The 20,329-nt window shown below is 34.8% G+C and overlaps 1 protein-coding gene and 1 long non-coding RNA gene across 4 annotated transcripts in view; one reads left to right on the top strand and one right to left on the bottom strand.

Moving 5' to 3' along the window:
- LOC147844337 (uncharacterized) overlaps window positions 1-20,329 on the bottom strand; it is a 528,347-nt gene that overhangs the window by 112,191 nt on the left and 395,827 nt on the right. The window lies entirely within an intron of this gene.
- rtkna (rhotekin a) overlaps window positions 15,772-20,329 on the top strand; it is a 149,003-nt gene continuing 144,445 nt past the window's right edge. For all 3 annotated transcript variants that reach the window (XR_015490400.1, XM_087252420.1, XM_087252422.1), the window contains exon 1: window positions 15,772-16,158. Coding sequence is in view for 2 of the 3 variants with exons in the window: in XM_087252420.1 (XP_087108546.1) it covers window positions 16,048-16,158 (111 nt within the window). In the remaining variant the exon portion in view is untranslated. The remainder of the gene's footprint in view (window positions 16,159-20,329) is intronic.

Below are 20,329 nucleotides of genomic sequence, written 5' to 3'. Positions count from 1 at the left end.
GTCACATGCATCTAAACCAGGGCGGCCCATACTCGGTCCTGTAGGGCCGGTGTCCTGCAAAGTTTAGTTCAAATCCCAATTAGATGCACCTGAGCTAGCTAATCAATCTCATACTAGGCTTTCTAATAACATTCGTGCAGGTGTGTTGAGGCAAGTTGGAGCTAAAATCTGCAGGACATCGACCCTCCAGGACTGTGGCTGTTTCTCAATATGTGTTCTTCAGCGGTCTTGTATCCTCGTGTTCTTGTGTAACGTCATCATCAGCTGCCAAAGTTCAGTTCCAATACTCAAGACCGCAAGAACACAGGATGCGTGAAACTTACCGGATGTGTTTTTGATATCGAGGACGCACCGATGCAGACTTGAGCACCGAACTCGCTCTGGAAGTCCCAGAAGTCATTGCGAATGGAGGTGGGAAGCGCAGCATTTTATCTAGATTTATTATTAAAGTTCAGAGATTTAAATTATTTACCTCAGGAGTTTCCCTAAATGAAATGGTGAAAGTAAACATTACCATGGACATCTTAATAAAGGAATAAACACATTAAGGGTGTTTGTTTGCTGAAATTCATATTAAAATCAGTTTTATTTATATTGTGTTGAGTATATGGATAATGTTTTTATGCAAAGTATGTATTTTGAAAAGGGGATAAAACAATAAGTGGTTGTTTGAATGATCTAATGTTTAAATAATTTACCATTTAAAATGCATGATGGTCATGTGACCATCAGGAAGAACGCTGCATCTCATTTCTCAAAGGACGCGTTCTCTGCCTTCGTGGTCTCCTGAGTTCGTTCTTCCGAGGACACCTGGCAAGACCGGTCTCCAAAAGTTCACAAGTCCGTTCTCTGCGTTCTTGGAATTGAGAAACAGCCTTGGGCATTCCTGATCTAAACAGTCTCTGGGTCAATGCGTGTAAAGATTTTGAACATCTTCTTGGACACTTAAAGAGCCCATATTATACATGAAATAGGGTCATATCTTGGTTGTAAGGGTCTCCAACAACAGTCTAATATGCATGCAAAGTCAAAAAACACTTTCATGGTCTTATAATCTGCATTTATTTTTACCTAATTATCCCAGCGACTCCCGTATGAATCGTCCAGTGATTCATTTGTTCCCAAACCCCTCCTTAGCGCGAAGCTAATCTGCGCTGATTGGACCGATGACAGTCTGTCACGATTGGTCGACTGCCTTCAGTCAGAGAATGAAATGCCCAATAGCTAATCAGCAATATAAAAGTAATCACAGTTCATACGCGCTCCATAGTGTAGGCGTGGATTTTAGCTGCCACACAAACACACACACACCTCTGGACGACAACGCTCCCGCTTCCGCCCGCACCCACCAGGTTTTAGCCTGAACCCGACCGCTCCCGCTTATATTTAGAATTTCTTGTCCCGGTGCCCGAACCGGCCCGTTTTCTGCCCGCCGCGCCCGATCCCGCTAAAGAGCGGGGGAGAACATAACCGAAAATCACCCAGCTAAACAGTCCAGAGACAGCCAGACAGAGCTCTCTCTCTCTCTCTCTCTCTCTCTCTCTCTCTCTCATACACGCGCACTAACACATACACACAAGCGCCAAGCAGACACACAGGCAGGCAAAGCTCTGTCTCATTCGCATAGCAATATCCACGATATTGCTAGACAGCCCGCTCCCGTCCCAAATTAAACCTGTTACCGACCGCTCCCGCGATTGATTCGGAAATTTGCAGACCTCTACCACGGAGCTCCGTAAACAAACAGCACGCGTCGCGTTTTTAACGTGACTTTGCATGCGATAAGAGAATATAGCCAGTTAACCTGATACAGTACACGCGGTTACAAGTAACAAATCACAACTAAATACATTTGCAAGCTAGAGTCAACGAGGCAACTTTAATCGCACGTACTTACACTTGAGAAATGGAGGAAGAAACTCATCCTGACGTCCATTAGTAAGTTACTCTTTACTGATCCTTCCTTTAACAAACGCAGATGAAGTATTCTTTGTAGCCTGTAGTTTCCAGAAGTTTCCAACTGCTTGGTTATAATGCTGAGGTTTCATCTCTGGGTAGAGAATCGATAATGTCCATCTGCAGTGTGACTTCAATCGACCGGCATGTTTGTGTGCGTGTGTTTGTGGGTGTGTGTGTGTGTGTGTGTCTGGGTTTCTGCATCAGAGGGCGGGGCCTCAGGTTTGAAATCTCCCGGGTTTGCGCGTGCACGTGAATAACTTGGTTTGGTTCGTACGTCATGGCGAAACACCTAATGAATCGGTATCAAGGCGACTCGTTTGAAGCACTATGAGTCGACTCTTTTATAGATGAATCAACCGTTTTAAACACTGTATTCTTACAGATTTAAGCCTTAGCTGGATACTTCACTTCACTTAGAGCTGTGTTACACACTACATGGAGGGGAATTTTCAAAAACCCATAATATGGGCTCTTTAATGCTTCCAAACAGTTTGTTGTAAATATATGTAAAGTGCACATGTCTTGAAGTAGTTCATTATGATGCAATTTACCTTCTCTGTGTGATTTGATTGGACAGGAATTAAAAGACTGATTTTTCTAATTTCCATGAACTACAAAAAATAAAGTAGTACCTGCAGGTTAAAAGAAAGTAGAGTAAAAGTACAGATGCTGCACTAAAAATGCTTCAACATTAGGCACATTCAAATCAAGACTAAAAACACATCTGTTTAGCTGTACCTTTACTGAATGAGCACTGTGCTACGTCTGACAGATCGCACTTTTATGTTTTTCTCTTCTTTTTCATTCTTTTAAATCACATTTTATCTGTTTTTAATATTGGTTTTTATTTTTCTTGTACTTGTTTCTTGTATTCTTGTTTATGTAAAGCACTTTGAATTGCCACTGCGTATGAAATGTGCTATATAAATAAACTTGCCTTGCCTTGCCTTGCCTAAAAATGTACTCAAAGAAAAGTAAAAGTACACATTTTTAAATACAATTTCTGAGAAAAACTACTCAATTACAATAACTTGAGTATTTGTAATTAGTTACTTTACTACACTGGCATTGTGACAAAATAATATATAAATGTGTGTATTATATATACAGTTGAAGTCATAATTATTAGCCTCCCTTTTTATTTTTTCCCCAATTTCTGTTTAACAGAGAGCAGATTTTTTCAACACATTTCTAAACATAATAGTTTTAATAACTAATTTCTAATAATTGATTTATTTTATCTTTGCCATGATGACAGTAAATAATATTTTACCAGATATTTTTCAAGACACTTCTATACAGTTTAAAGTGACATTTAAAGGCTTAACTAGGTTAATTAGGTTAACTAGGCAGGTTAGGGTGATTAGGCAAGTTATTGTATAACAGTGGTTTGTTCTGTAGATTATTGAAAAAAAAATATAGCTTAAAGGGGCTAATAATTTTGATCTTAAAATGGTGTTTAAAAATTTTAAAACTGCATTTATTCTAGCCGAAATAAAACAAATAAGACTTTCTCCAGAAGAAAAAATTTCAGACATACTGTGATTTCCATGCTCTGTTAAACATCACATCCTTTAAGAAATATAATAATAATAATAATAATAATTCAATAACAATGATATAATAATTCGGACTTCAACTGTACATGAGAGACACTGTATGAGTCAACTTTAAAGCAAAAGTTTTCCTTGAGCTGCTGTGTTGTCTTCCTAGAAATGGTGTGATCATAAAAGCTTGTTGTTTACAGTCAGGTTTGACATTTTTGTGGTAGATGGTTGTATAACTAATTACAGGGTTTGTGGTAGAAGCAGATAAATATAACTGATATGTTATGTAACATGATGGCAAAGAGAATACAACTGAACAAACTTTACAACTTTATAAAATAAAATGAAATAAAATTGACATGTGAATGTTTATGTGTCTAATAATAACCCAGAAACTTATCAAAGTTTGCCATTGTGTGCAACATCCTTCTTCCTTATTATGATTTTTAATCCTTGGTCACCTGATATGTTTTACTATTATTCATCAAACTATTATTACGGTAAACTTCACAGTGCGCAGTAACCTGTTATTGTGCATTGAGACTAAGAACATTCAAACATATTCTTATTCTTTTGTTCTCTTATTTTGTATGTGAATAGTTTCTATCCACATTTATTAAGCAAATGGGTTTCCATGGCATCAGTCTCGAACTAGATGTTTTGGAGGGCCACAGATAATAATTTTTGCTATAACCTTAAATAAACATCCGATGCAGTCAATCAAGGTCGTCTGATCCAGTCAATCAAGGTCTTCGACATTACTGACAAAACTTCCAAGCAGGTGTTGGTTTCAGGTGTGGTCTTACAGGAAGTGAGTTTGATACCACTGTTTTAAAGTAAAATGATAAACAAGTACGTTTTCTTTAGTTTGCACATACCCACTGAAGTATCACATTACCAAGTAGTATTGCGATACGATAATTAATAACTTAAATTGTAAAGAAAATAGTCAGAAATACTATATATTACATGTTATAATAGGTCTTGAATTTACTTCATAATTCCTTTGTTAATATATATATATATATATATATATATATATATATATATATATATATATATATATATATATATATATATATATATATACTGCATGTCACTTCACCTAAAATTTATTTATTCTTTTAGTTTATTTTGTAGATAACTGACCAACAAATATACATTAAAATAAAGATTCAAATTATTCCCATTAAAATTTGTTACAAAAATAGCATTTTTTCAACAAAATTAGACTATATTAAGTGCTCAAAAATGTTTCCCGTTGCTATTTTGGGTTTTTCATATGATATTTTCATATCATTTTTCTTATCAGGTAACAAGCTAAAGTATTAAAAATGTAACTTTGTGATTTGTTCTGTTTTTAGAGATTGTCAGTCGTTGTAATTTCTAATCATATTGAGTCATTTTGAGAGGAACAGAAATAAACCGATTCAGATGTGCGCTTGAAACTTAAGAAAACATTAGAAAACTTGCAACCTTAAAGGGCTCTACAGACTACTAAAATAAAATGGCTTATTGTTGCACAAACGTGAATTAGTGTGTGTGGGTGTTACCCAGTATTGGGTTGCGGCTGGTAGAGCATCCGCTGCATAAAACATGTTCTGGATAATTTGGCAGTTTCATCTGCTCTGGCGACCCATTGATTAATAAAGGGACTTAGCCGAAACGAAAATGAATGAATAAACGAATAATTGTGCAGCCCTACTTGACAGCGTTCAGTAGACTGTGGAGTTTGTATGAGTGGATTCATATTTCATTTGGTCTCATGAATCCACCTGCGGCATTTCATGGCAAAGTAGATTAAATTTGTGTGCCCTACTTACATTTGAAGCCAGTATTATTAGCCCCATGTTTATTTTTTTTACCCCAAATTTCTGTTTAACAGAGAGCAGATTTTTTCAACACATTTCTAAACAAATAGTTTTAATAACTGATTTGTTTTATCTTTACCATGATGACAGTAAATAATATTTGACTAGATATTTTTTAAGACACTTCTATACAGCTTAAAGTGACATCTAAAGGCTTAATTAGGTTAACTAGACAGGTTACGGTAAATAGACAAGTTATTGTATAACGATGGTTTGTTCTGTAGACTATAAGAAAAAAAAAATATAGCTTAATGGGGCTAATAATATTGTCCTTAAAATGCTTTCAAAAAATTTAAACTGTTTTTATTCAAGCCGGAATAAAACAAATAAGACTTTCCCCAGAAGAAAAAATTTTATCAGACATAATGTGTAAATTTCCTTGCTTGGTTAAACATCATTTGGGAAATATTTCAAAAAGAAAAAAGAAATTCAGCAGGGGCTAATAAGTCTGACTTTACCTGTAGATGACATCCTGGTTTTAACAAATACATTTAATGAAGATCTTGAAGCAATAAGAAAAGCAGAAGGCTGCAGAATGGACCCTGAAACGATAAAAAGTTTAATGTAAAGTAAACCACACGAACCCTGTTATCTACTAATGAGAAACCATAAATTCAGTCAGAACAAATGATTGAGATTGATTGAGTTGACAAGATGTACTCTATGAACATGTTGGTTTACCTGTTACAGATCAAAACCTGTGCAGAGAAAGACCACTCAACTGTGTAAAATACCACCCATAGGCCCAATGATGGAATCCAATGCTGTGAGTGACGATTAAATGCATGTTAGCCTTTTCTTTTAATTTCCATATAGTCCTTACCACACGCAATGGATCAAAATTTCAACATTTTGTTAGTCCGCACCAGATTTGACATCACAGAAACATTTAAAAAGGCAAAGCCATTCAGAAGTGCAGAAAAGTGCACTGCACTCCCAGCCAAGTAGACATGGTTGACGCAGTGGCGTAGAAGGTAGTGCTGTCGCCTCACAGCAAGAAGATCGCTGGGTCACTGGTTCGAGCCTTGGCTCGGCTCAGTTGGCATTTCTGTGGGAAGTTTGCATGTTCTCCCTGTGTTTGCGTGGGTTTTCTCCGGGTGCTCCGGTTTCCCCCACAGTCCAAAGGTATGCGGTACAGGTGAATTGGGTTGGCTAAATTGTCTTTAGTGTATGAATGAGTGTGTGTGGATGTTTCCCAGAGATGGTTTGTGGCTGGAAGGGCATCCGCTGTGTAAAAACATGCTGGATAAGTTGCCGGTTTATTCCGCTGTGGTTATTCCAGATTAATAAAGGGACTGAACCGAAAAGAAAATGAATTAATTAATGAATGAATATTAACTGATGTTGTTATTTTGCAAACAGTTCTAATATTGATGTTCATACTGTATGTTTGGTAGCTATTTTATTTTATTTGTTTAGTTTAAAAACTGAGAAAATCAGCAGTCACTTTCAATATTGCAATTAATGTCATGGAAAATGCTTTTCAAACCTTTAACACATATAACACTGAATTAAACACATAAGCAGCATCTGAGATTGTCATCATCATACTAGTTTTATGCTGTTGCTCAGCTTCAATATTGCAAATATCAAAACCTTTGCTAAAGTAGACACCCATCTTCTGAGCTAACAGAGCTAGGGCATTGATCACGGAGAGCTTTGCCAAGAGTGGCTGGCCGACCCCAAGAGTGCAGTAACTATTCTTCCAAGAGGTCACAAAAGAGGTCACCCCAGTTAAGATGAGTGTTCATGACTCCATCATAGGAAAGAGACTGGGCAAAAATGGTTTGCATGACAGAATTGTGATATCCATAATGCACTACTTTGAAAAAGTTACATTTTTCTCAGTTTTTTTTTTTATTTATAGTTTTTTATACATTTTGTCTTTTTGATAAAACCTATCTAGATTCAAGTAGAACTATATTTTTTTCTATTTAAAAGCAAATGCACACACACACGCACACACACATATATATTCATTCATTCATTTTCTTGTCGGCTTAGTTCCTTTATTAATCCGGGGTCACCACAGCGGTATGAACTACCAACTTATCCAGCAAGTTTTTACGCAGCGGATGCCCTTCCAGCCGCAACCCATCTCTGGGAAACATCCACACACACACTCATACACTACGGACAATTAAGCCTACCCAATTCACCGCATGTCTTTGGACTGTGGGGGAAACCGGAGCAGCCCGAGGCAGAACATGCAAACTCCACACAGAATCACCAACTGAGCCGAGTACCGCATATATATATGCATATATTCACGTTACGTATTTACACCACAGAATGTTTGCAATGCTCTGGCTTTTTCGGGGTTAATTAAGAAATCCCGATTCCTGATAAATTACGAAATCCTGACTCTACTCGTGTTATATATATAACTCGATCCCAAACTTTTGACTGGTAATGTGTGTGTGTGTGTGTGTGTGTGTGTGTGTGTGTGTGTGTGTGTGTGTGTGTGTGTGTGTGTGTGTGTGTGTGTGTGTGTGTGTGTGTGTGTGTGTGTGTGTGTGTATATAAATATGTATACACACACACACACACACACACTACCAGTCAAAAGTTTATGATCAGTAGGATTTTTCAATGTTTTAAAATAATTATATCCTGCTCACCAGGGCTGCATTTATTTCTTCACAAATACAGTACAAATAATAAAATTGTGAAATGTTATTGGACTATAAAATAACTGTTCAAAAGTAGTTTATCCTTTAATTTAATCATTTATTCCAGTGATTTTAATGATGAACTTTCAGCTTCATTACTCCAGTCTTCAGTCACATGATCCTTTAGAAATCACTCTAATATTAATTAATTAACTAACTTATTTATTTATTTATTTATTATTAAGAATAGTATCATTAATGATAATAGTAACAAAAGCAGTAATGACTGAAGTAATAATTTAATTTGAAAGTATTTACAATAAAAAAGCAGTTATTTAAAATTTTTATAAAATATTTACAATTTAACAATTTTTCATTTTATAAATTCTGTCTTGATAAACAGAAAATTTTTCTTAAAAAAAAAATGACTGCAAACTTTTGACGCGTAATCTACATCAGAATAAAAAACAATGTTGTTGGTGAATGGCAACATAAAAAAGTGCTGGCAGGGAAAGAGTTAAGGAATTAATTAATTAAACTGACTGCACTATTTATAATTTCTCATAAGGAAATTGCAAAGCGGAAGTTTTTATTATTATTATCGCCTTTGAGTCAAAGTCAATAGAGAACATGAAGGACTGGTTAATCAATGCTATTTTGCTTTTCAGTGGCATTCCTTTATTATGTCACCATCTTACCAGCTTTTAGCAGTTCCATACAGCAAGTCAAGTATATATTTTTTGGTTACAAATCTTCGAAACTAGGTACATACATAGAGGCATACGTGATAGGGGACATTTAGTGTAACATACTTTTCTGTCACATTGTCATGTTTTTTTTTTTTTATTATATACAGTTGAAGTCAGAATTATTAGCCTGGCATATAATATTTCCCAAATGATGCTTAAAAGAGCAAGGAAATTTTTTACAGTATGTCTGATAACATTGTTTCTTCTTGAGAAAGTCGTATTTGTTTTACTTCGGCTAGAATAAAAGCAGTTATTAATTTTTTAAACACCATTTTAAGGTCAAAATTATTAGCCCTTTTAAGCTATATATTTTTCGATAGTCTACAGAAGAAACCATCATTATACAATAACTTGACTAATTATCCTAACCTGCCCAGTTAACCTACTTAACCTAGTTAAGCCTTTAAATGTCACTTTAAACTGTAAAGTTTAAAGTGTCTTGAAAATATCTAGTAAAATATTATTCATCATGGCAAATTATTAGTCATCATGGCAAAGATAATATAAATCAGCTATTTGAGATGAGTTAAACAGAAATTGGAGAAAAAAATAAACAGGGGGGCTAATAGTCTCATATAAAATTTGCCACAAATGTCTAGCTAAAATAGCTGACTTACAAATATTTAAAAAGTTTTTTCTAATACTTGATAATCAAAGTTATCTTCTTGTTGAAAATGTTCAAATCTGTTTAAAAGTTATTAAAAGGCCATGAATTATAACTTTAAACCATACCCTTTAAACTGTAATAACAGTTAAAAATGTAAAATTATTATATTAGCCATATTTAACAATAACATAAAATTACATTTTCCTTCAAGTTAGTTCCTTATTTATCAGGGGTCGCCGCAGCGTAATGAACTGCCAACCTGGAATATTTCAAATAAACTAAGAACTTGGCTTCTCTTTTTAATAAGGCCTGTCATAGCCACACGTGGTTATTTTTGAACAACAGTTGACAGTGTAATACAGTGTGTTGTTTCTCAATCTAAGTGTTGGAAAAAAAAAAAAAAAAAAAAAAAATATATATATATATATATATATATATATATATATATATATATATATACACATACATGAAAATTATAAATATTATTTATTTTTACTTTTACTCAAGTACGTGGCTAAATAAGATGGAGTAGCTATCATGCCACAACAAGGTGGGAGGGCTAAGATGAGGCCTTGAATTTAAGCATGCAAGTCATTGAAGTTATGTAACCATGTAAATGAAATACATATTGCCAAATATTTTTGGTACACCACACCAAATCATTAGTCTCAGGTGTTCCAATGACTTTCATGGTCACATATGAATAAAATCCAGCATCTGTAAGGGGTGTGCCTGTGCCGAACGATGCTTTTGACACCGTGCTCAACTTCGCCTTCTGGTGGTCAGTAAACATTTCTATACTAACTGTTTCAAGATGTTTTGTTCAATGTTATGTCATTGTAAAGTTTATTTGTGTATTTTATAAACATTTACACTACAAGTTAAAAGTTTGGTGTAGGTAGGATTTTTAAATGTTTTGAAATAAGCTTCTGCTTCTCACATTTATTTAATCACAAATACAGTACACATTGTAAAATTGTGAATGTTATCGCACTATAAAATAACTGTTCAAAAGTAGTTTATCATTTAATTTAAACGTGTGTGTGTGTAATTTTTTTAATTTACAATTTTTAACACAACTACAACAAAAAAAAAGACTTTCTGTTCATCATTTTATACCCATGTACAGTTTATATTCTTTAAAAAAAACTAACAGTAGTAGAGAGAAGAGAGAAGGTGGGGCGTGAGACGATCGAGAAAGATTCCAAAAATTCTCAACACCCACACCAGCAGCGAGTCACGCTATCTGTTAATGCACTGCCCATTTGGCTGTTGATACTGATACGTTGCACTGTTTTTGTGTTTCTTGTAATCTATCAAACAAAAAAAATTCAGGGAATGCACATTCAAACATTATTGTTTTTAATTGTAATATTTATTAACAAAACTGCACAACTTAAAAAAGAATTCTACGTACATATGGCCATGACATAATATAAATATAAATATTGAAAGCGAAAGACATAATCAATGCGCTGAGGCCAGGATTGACCTTTCAGTGAGGTAATAAATTTACAGAAAAATACCGGCAGCTATGGTTGCCAGTAATCTGCTGTTTTCAACATTTTACAATCGTAAATTCAGTTTACAAGATATTTCTGTTAAAAATAAATTCCACAGTATGTATTTTTTATCGAACACATAAATCCCAGAGCAAAATCCTCACTAAGGTCCTCACTACAGAGGGCTGAACACTCAGACAGTGATAAAGTTAATGAGATAATTAGGTGTCTAATTGAAGGAGAATTGAGAATTATTGATGAACAACTGTTAACAGCAGAATCACTAAAGGAAAGAAAAACACAAATTACAGCCAAAACCAAAGATTAAATCAACTGAAAATAAAACTCTAAATAAAATAATAATGAATAAAAATGAAACAAAATACAGGGTGAAGCAGTGGCGCAGTAGGTAGTGCTGTCGCCTCACAGCAAGAAGGTCACTGGGTTGCTGGTTCGAGCCACGGCTCAGTTGGTGTTTCTGTGTGGAGTTTGCATGTTCTTCCTGCATTCGCGTGGGTTTCCTCTGGGTACTCCAGTTTCCCCAGCAGTCCAAAGACATGTGGTACAGGTGAATTGGGTAGGCTAAATTGTCCATAGTGTGTGTGGATGTTTCTCAGAGATGGGTTGTGGCTGGAAGGGCATCCAGTGTGTAAAAAATTGCTGGATAAGTTGGCGGTTCATTACTGACCTTTGACTTTATTTCTGTCACATAAACAAAAGCTCTTAATAAATTTTTGGTTGTTCATTTAGAAGTCACCATGATGGAGGACAGAGTCTGTTTTAATTGGGCTCTTTCACTATTTGATTTAACACTAATTTTTATTTTGGCTGCTGTAATTAAATGTGTAAATTACATTATTTGTATAGCATGAAAAGCTAAAAGTGAACAATAATAAGTCTGATAATATTAACTATGATAACAAAATACCCTCAGCTGCTTGTTCACTCATTGAATATCTTGTTAGTTATAAGTGAGAAATGAATACCATATGTAAATGAAACCACTTGACCTACAGCAGCCAATGACTGTTTAACAGGTCTAAATACATCATTCACAATGAGATTGAAGAATTCAAAAACACACTAACATCAACAATCAGTCTTGAATCTCAACAATAGTGACAAACAAAAAAAAAAAATCAACCCGGAACAATACAAAACTCTAAGCACTAAGAACTTTAAGCTGCATAATATATTCATGCTGCAATGCATGCTGGGATTTTTGTACTATGCTGGCACCCAGCATGCATTGCAGCATGAATGAATTAAGCAGATTTTTTTTTTGCAACCTTGGTTGAGATTCATATCCTGATTCATGATGTCTGCGTGTCTTAATATGTAGCAAAATATTTTGTGCAGGAAACCAATTAAGTTTTCATTTCTTCACTCCATTGGAAACTTTAACACATCCCAAACCATATCAAATAAAAATACTTTCTATGTTTTAACTTGTAAAATACTAGAAGTTATATCTGTTACAATTAAGTAAAAACAGTATATTTTCTCATTGCCTTTCTTGCTGTAACTGATGAGTTTCAGAAATATAGTTTTAATTGCCAAAGAAACATAAGAATAAAAGTGTGAAGGTTCAAGAGCTCAACTAAAGCAGCCTCTGATCTCCATGATGTGAGGTCAAATGAAATATTTTCAATAAAAATATAAACCTCTGTTAATTATCAAATATTCTTGCAGATATGAGAGAACTGAAGTCAAACTGTAATCAGTGAAGCTGCTAATGCTGTTATTTAATGAAGTTGTTAAATCCTCTGTTTTAATTCAGTTAGTTTGGGTGTGAGGCTGTGTCTGTAGTTTTATTCTTGTTCTTTCCTTCGGTGATTGTGCTTGTTAACAGCAGCTGTTCATCATTCAATCAATTGTGGTCATTTACTCTGTCTGGTGGACTAAACTAATTGACTTATTTTGGGACAGGTGAATGAGGGTGTGTGGTGAGATTTCAGACACTCTGATTAGTTTCTTGAAAACAAAGGTTAGATCTGTTACAGCTATTTTACGCTATTTTTATTTATTTTTTTTTACAGAAATGAGCTGTTAATCATTTAACAGGTTTTTACTGTAAATTGTACAGACTTTTACTGTTAAAATCACAGACAATTTTACTGTGTAGAATTTATGACATTGCATAATTTCCTTCTGCCAGCCAAATCCATTGTGTTATAAAAAGTTTGTCACCAAGTTATGTGCATTTATTTAAACTTTTTGTTTACTTTAATGAGAGGAAAACAATTATGCCTAAACTTTTTTGGATCTTTTTTTATTTTAATCAGAAGTGACAACAGACATGTCAGCTGATTGTTACATTACTCTGTATATACCTCCCCAAGAAGTACATTTTTCTGAACCAATTTTACTGACAGCATTCAATGGAAAAGGACATGGTTATTACCTGAAAATGTCAGCATATTCAACAAAATAAAGAGATACATTTTAAGATTATGCATAATGTATATCCTACAAATTCCCAACTTTTGATATATCGAATTTGTGTACCTTCTGCAATAGACAAGAAGACACTTTATTTCTCTTATTCTATAGTTGCATTCAGGTTAAACTTCTTTGGAACATTATTTTTTATTTGTTGTCCTTATTTAAATGTCTATAAAAGATATTTTTCTGTATTTCCCTGGTAATGATCATGCTCTCAACCTTATTGTAAATTTTTTTGTCTTACACTGTAAATTTTTTTATACACAAAAATAAGTTCCTAAAGGCAACAGCTAGATTTAATACTTTTCTTGCTGAAATTTAATCCAGCATTGAATCTCTTAAGCTTAATAATAATAAGTAAGTTTCTTAAAGCTTATGATTTTTTTTTCTTAATGTTTAAGGTTTTGGACAGTTTCTGTTATTGTATTTTCTCTTCAATGCAGTGATGTTATTTTTCTTGTATTCATTAAAAAAATTAAATAAATGAACAGATAATTTAAACATTTTAAGAAGTTGCTGATCAGGCTGGTTTAGCTGGTCTCACAGCCTGGTTAAACTAGTTCAGCTGGTTTCAACTGATCTCTCAGAGTCAGATTGTCTAAATTAGTTAGGCTGGTGTTTGGATTTTTTTTACCTGGTCCCTCACCAGCATGAACAGTTAAAAAAAAAAGTGGTTAAACCCCTCCAAAATCAGCTATGACTATTCGTCTGGATACAAACCATCCCGATCAGCTTGGCTGGAGAAAACTGTTGTTCTTTTTAGCAGTAGTTTGCTTAATCCAGGCCCTGTTTTAGCAAGCGACGAACTGTAGCTTCATAAGCTACAATCTACTCATCAGGAAAAGTAGCAAATTTATTGGCAAACTACACTTCTACAAAATTAGCCAGCCTTACTATACTAAAAATGCTAGTTATATTAAAGATAAAGCCATATTACAAAAACATAAACATCAATTTTAGGTAGTCAAAGAACAAAACTGCAACAAATGTTTGTGATTAATTAAATACCTTAATATTTGGTAAAACTTTAAAAACATTGTATTAGTCAATATATTTACCAACATTAACCAAAAAAATAAACAATAGGTTTATTGCAGTAAGGTTGTTCATTGCTAGTTCATGCTAACTCATGATGTATTAACAACTAACAAGCATACATTTGGATTTTAATAGTGCATTAGTAAATGTCAATAAATGCTGTACACGTTTAGCTCATGCTGGTTAAAAATGACTACATTAGCATTAACTAAACCTATTGTGACTTTATGAATTGAATTTCATCCATTGCTACTTGGAAAATATAATTTACAAAACATTAGGTATACAAGTTGGCTCGTGGTTAGCACTGTCACCTCACAGCAAGAAGGTCGCTGGTTCGAATAAATGTGAGAGCGTATGGGTGTTTCCTAGTGTTTCCTGGTGGTGGATGAGGAGATTCCCCCAATGTGTAAAGTGCTTTGAGTGTCTAGAAAAAGTGCTATATAAATGTATGGAATTATTATTATGAGTACCCTGCTGAAAAATATAGCTTAAACCAGCCTAGACTGGTTGGCTGGTTTTAGCTGGTTGACAAGGCTGATTTTAGAGGGGTTTTGGCCACTTCCTGGCTGGTTTCCAGCCATTTCCAGCCTGGTCTTAGCTGGTCAGGCTGGAAAATGACCAGCTAAATCTAGCTAAAACCAGCTGGACCAACCTGGTTTAAGCTGGACATAGCTGGTTTTGGCTGGGCTCCCAGCCTGGCTAGGCTGGTCAAGCTGGTTTTAGCTGGTCATCTCCCAGCCTGACCAGCTAAGACCAGGCTGGAAATGGCTGGAAACCAGCCTGGAAATGGCCAAAACCCCTCTAAAACCAGCCTGGTCAACCGGCTAAAACCAGCCAACCAGCTTAGGCTGGTTTAAGCTGGATTTTTCAGCAGTACTGGGTTGCAGCTGAATGGGCATCCGCTGTAAAACTTATGCTGGATAAGTTGTTGTTCATTCCGCTATGGGGACTCCTGGTGAATAGGGGCTAAGCCAAAGGAAAATGAGTGAATGAAACATTAAGCAAACAAACAAACAAATAAGTGTAAAACGATGAGATGTGTGATTTTCCAATGTGGTTGTAATAATATTGTATGTAGGCCTACTCTTGTGCTGCTGCAGGATCTCTGAATGGAATGTAACTGTTGTCAAGTTAATCCGCTAAAATGTAGCTACTGGAAAAGTTACATTGTATTATAAGAAGCTGTGCTGCTGTCAAGATACTGAAAAATGTAGCTAAGCTAGTAGCCGAGCTATTTATATAGCTACCGCTACTCCCCAATACTGTACACATGTGAGATATGAATTATTACTAGATTTATCTCCTACAAACCTCCCAGAAACTCCTTTAACTGACTGCCGTGCCTAACTCAAGCCTGAGTTTTTGTTTTGTTATTCTACCACTTCTCTGCCACCAGAGGACGCTCTTTTACCTGACACACAATCTCAGAAAGTATCTCAGACTCTCATCTGCTCTGGGGATTCAATCACACGCTTTGTTGATGTGAGATTACAGTAGTGAGAGCAGAAAACAAGTTCTGCTGTTTGCGACCATCATTTGTTGCTGTTTAAGCGACTGTAACCGGGCGGACATCATTTGATTTACATGAACGTGACTGTGGCAGTGATCCGCTGCAACGTGGAGCGTCTCCAAACCGAACTGCGCATCGGTCTCTGGTCTGTGAAGAGGATCAACGGCGGTGTTTTGGAGTGAAGGGTCAACGCAAAAGTCACGGATGTTTTGTCGAAATCAGACATCGAGGGCGACCGTCGCTCGGGGCTCGGCACTGGAGATGGAGATCCGCCGGGGGAAGTTCAGACAAAGTGTTTTCATGGAGACCCCTCAGGTAAATGAAGCCCCCTTCTGTCCAGAGGCTCTGCTGGACTCCATACATGTGTTTGGGTGAAAGTTGGTCGTGTCTTGTGTTTACATTGTAAGTTGACTTCGTGATTACGTTGTAACGTAACTGTGGAAGAGTTTGTCTTGTAAATCTATTTTAAAGTGAAGCTTAAAGTTATTTTACTTCGTCCTATAATAAACTATCAGCAATTGCGTAATTTACCAATAGCAGTAGATGAGGATGCATTAATTAATCTGAAAAAAAAACACAACATGTATAGTTGTGGGCGTTGACAGTTACAAGATAACGGGACGTGTTTCCTTCAAACAGAATAAATGCTGCAATGCTTGAATGACGTGATGCTTTGTGTTTTCAAGGTTCATTGTAGGCTTTAAGTTGCGTCTGAAAATCACTTGAAGCTAGTAGTTTGGCAAATCTTTGTAAATGCATTTTTAAAAGTTTTGATTAATTATTTGTTGTTTATTTTTATAACACATACATACTTGTATCAAACATATAGATCTGATAATTAAATATAGATATAATATATTTTTGGTCAAAGACATGAAGCTAGCAAAAGTAATTTTATAAGGATAATTAATAGCAAGAAAAATGCCTGCTCTAATGTTTTAATTTTTGGTGGAATTAAAGTGTTAGAATGGGGGTGGAATATTGTCCTATCATTCTGCAGAACAGATATATAAACGTGATAATAAATGTGACAATTTTAGTTTAAAATATTAAAAGCACTGCTGAAAGCGTGCAAAACCTATTTAAAATATATTGTGTTCAAAAGGGGAAAAGTTTTAGTTTTTTACCCTGACATTTAAAAAGAATATATTTTAGAGCAGTAATTACAAAACCGTGAACAGTCATGTTGTTCCAAGGCTATAAAAACGTCAAAATCTTATACCGGCCCATGCCTAGTTCTAAATAAGCTTAACACTGTTTATTATTCTTAATCTGAATGTAATTTTAATGTTTGTATTTTAAAATCATGGCAAAATTAGCTTTTTTTGCAAAGAAAATATAAAAATAAATAAATAAATAAAGCTTTTATTAATCTTTTCTGATGCTTCAAAGGCTCTGTGACTCTGTCATACACATTGTATGTACATAAACTATCGTAGATCCTGTTTTCCCCTAATGATCTTTATGCAAACTTATGCATAAACTTAATATGCTCACATATTACAAGTGAGAGATTTTTCAATAAAGGGTGCATTACTTGACTTTTAAATAATTAAAGCAAACACACACTACCTACTATCTACAATTATTTATTGAACATCAACACCGAACAGCTAAAATTAAAACGCACATTGCCTAAAACCAACAGTCACTTTTTTCCTATAAAAAGTGAAAATAAATAACTTGCACTTTTGGAAACAAAATGAATTATTTTAATGTTTTTTATATTCAAAGGAGAAAATAATCATTATCTCTTCTAAATTACAAACTCTTGTATTTTGCTGTAAATGATATTTTAACAGTGCATTTCTTGCATCTTCAGTAAACAAATATTTAAATTTAAATGATAATTTTATTGTAATGGAAAATATGCCATCTCAAGGCATATCTAGGGCTGTTTTTAAACATTGACAATGTAGTGCAAATGTTGAACATGTAGTTACATTTTTTGAGAGGTGTGCAGGTATGTGACCGTACGAAGGCTGCGGACCATACGCGTGCCCTCAACGCAGAAGTATGAATCCACCTAAATAAAGCGAGGTCACATGACTCCACACAAGGGAAAGTAGGGAAAGTAATTGAAAAATTTTACCTGCAAAAATTAGATAAATTACAGGTTCTGAATGTCGATTTTGATAACTTTTTGTGAGTTCAGTCATACGAAAATGTAAGCTTTTAAAAAGAAGGTGTAGCACCCAAATCCGCCCCTAAACAGACTAAGTTGTACGAAAAACATCGTACAAATTTATACGGATTAGCCACTAAATCAAAAAGTTACGAATTTTAGTGAGGTGCCTTGTGTTGTGTAACATCACACTTGATGGCTTGCTAATTTAGTCATACATAATTTTAATTTTTTTATGACAAAACAAACATACAAAACATAGATTTGGCATGTGTGTTTTAAACTACATGTTTCTACTTTATATAATATCTCACATGCATTTTTTTTGTCATAGACCCTCTGTACATACACACGTGTTTGTTATTGACCCCCAGTGTACATGATCTTATCAAACACTGCAGTAGATCATTTGCATTCTTTTAGTGGAAAAGCGCTTCATGGCATCTGTATATGATTATCCCAGAGTAGGTTGAGTTAAAAGAGAACTCTGCCTAACCCCTAATTATTTTTATACGTAGCCTGCTGCGGTGAGATGGAAAGAAGCACGGTTGGTTCAGAGTGTGGCTGTTGGATGCGGAGAATCCCAGTGGCGGAGCCTGGATTCCTTGTTTGGCTTGGAATCATGGTCTTCATTCTGATGTGGAGACTATATGTTTACACTTTAGTTGAGCTCAAGGATTTATTTCCACATTGAGAAGGAAGTAGATTTGCCTTTCAGAGCAGAATCTTAAATTATAGACTGATTTGTCCTGATTCAACAACAAAAGACGGTGTCACGGCTGGTGGTTCATTAGGTTAAGACTGTGTTTGCACTTAGCATGTTTGTTTAAAAAAAAAAAAAAAAAAAAAAAAAAAATATATATATATATATATATATATATATATATATATATATATATATATATATATATATATATATATATATATATATATATATTTTTTTTTTTTTTTTTTTACTACTTTTCACTTTTAAATAACCCTGACTGCTGCCATCTGAATTTTGGCATGCAACCAAGGATAAGTAGTTTAAGTGAATTCTGAATACATCACAGATCAAAGACATCTAAATGAACCAAAAGCAGGATGGTATGTCTTTAGATGCAAACATACACATTTCGAAATGCTCAAACATGCTCCCTTTTTTGCATCATAAGCTGGGTCTCCGTCCTAATGTGAATGTAACAATTAAAAAATCAGAAAGTGAGAATTAGGTGCATTTTCATCACAACAAGCGCATTTAACCAATCATAGCCTCGGATGTTCTGTTGAAAATATGTATCATCATAAAATATAGCAAGTATGGTTACAAACTACAATATGTTTTGAAAACAAAACTATGGCTAGGATGTTGTGGAGAATGGGGTGGGCATGGAGTTAAAATACTGTGAACCATTCATTAGTTCAGATGTTGCTTTTTATCACTCATCTTAATTTACTGAAATTTTTGTATATCTTGATTTAAAAAAATAATATCTTGTTTTTCTCTGTTTTTATAAAGCTAAATGTTGTAATATATTTTGCATCAAATCACAAAAAAATTACTACTTAGTGAAGTTTATTCATAAACTAATATCGAGAGTATCACATGCTTATGATTAGGTGTATAAATACCCTAAGTTCTATATAACAGCCATCTTCGTTTTAATGAATTCCCCTTCCACCCCTACTCCTACTCCTTTCCTAGATGGGTGGCACGGTGGCCCAGTGGTTAGCACTGTTGCCTCACAGCAAGAACGTCACTGGTTCTAGTCCCTACCAAGCCAGCCAGCGTATCTGTGTGGAGTTTACAGGTTCTCCCCGTGCTCACGTGGGTTTCCCCGGGGTCCCCCGGTTTCCTCCTACTGTCCCAAAACTTAAGTTAATTGACTAATCGAAATCAGCACCATAGACATGCTCCTAGTAAGTAGTTATCTCTTAACCACTTAAACTCTGCTGCTATTTGGGGATTTCCGCCTGGATTTTGCCTACCCAAATTTAAAAGCTTCCCAAATCCACATAAAGTGGTGTAAATGCAAAAATTTGGTATCATTTTAAAGAAAACCCTTTGAATTTTCATAAAACACTATTGAAAGTGTTTAAAATAACTGTAAATGTTGTCTGTGTTATAATAAACACCTAAAAAAAAGAGGCGCTTTTTGTATTTTTTTTTTATAAACTCTAATTTGAAAGTGTACCTTTTAGGTTCTGTGTGGTCTAGCGTGCTGTAATTGATTTTGGTGGTTCCTGCACATGTCTGTAATCATAGGAAAAAAGAAAAAGGTCTCTACCATAATCTATGCAAAAGTTATTGCATTTCAACTGATGAGAGGTGCTGTACAAGCCACAGAGACCGATCCTTGTTTACATATTTCACTATTCTTT

The sequence above is a fragment of the Danio rerio genome, chromosome 5, assembly GCF_052040795.2.
Source record: "Danio rerio strain M-AB ecotype USA chromosome 5, GRCz13ab, whole genome shotgun sequence".
Classification (NCBI taxonomy): Eukaryota; Metazoa; Chordata; class Actinopteri; order Cypriniformes; family Danionidae; genus Danio; species Danio rerio.
Note: the sequence above shows the minus strand (reverse complement) of the source record. Positions and strands in the feature narration are given on the sequence as shown.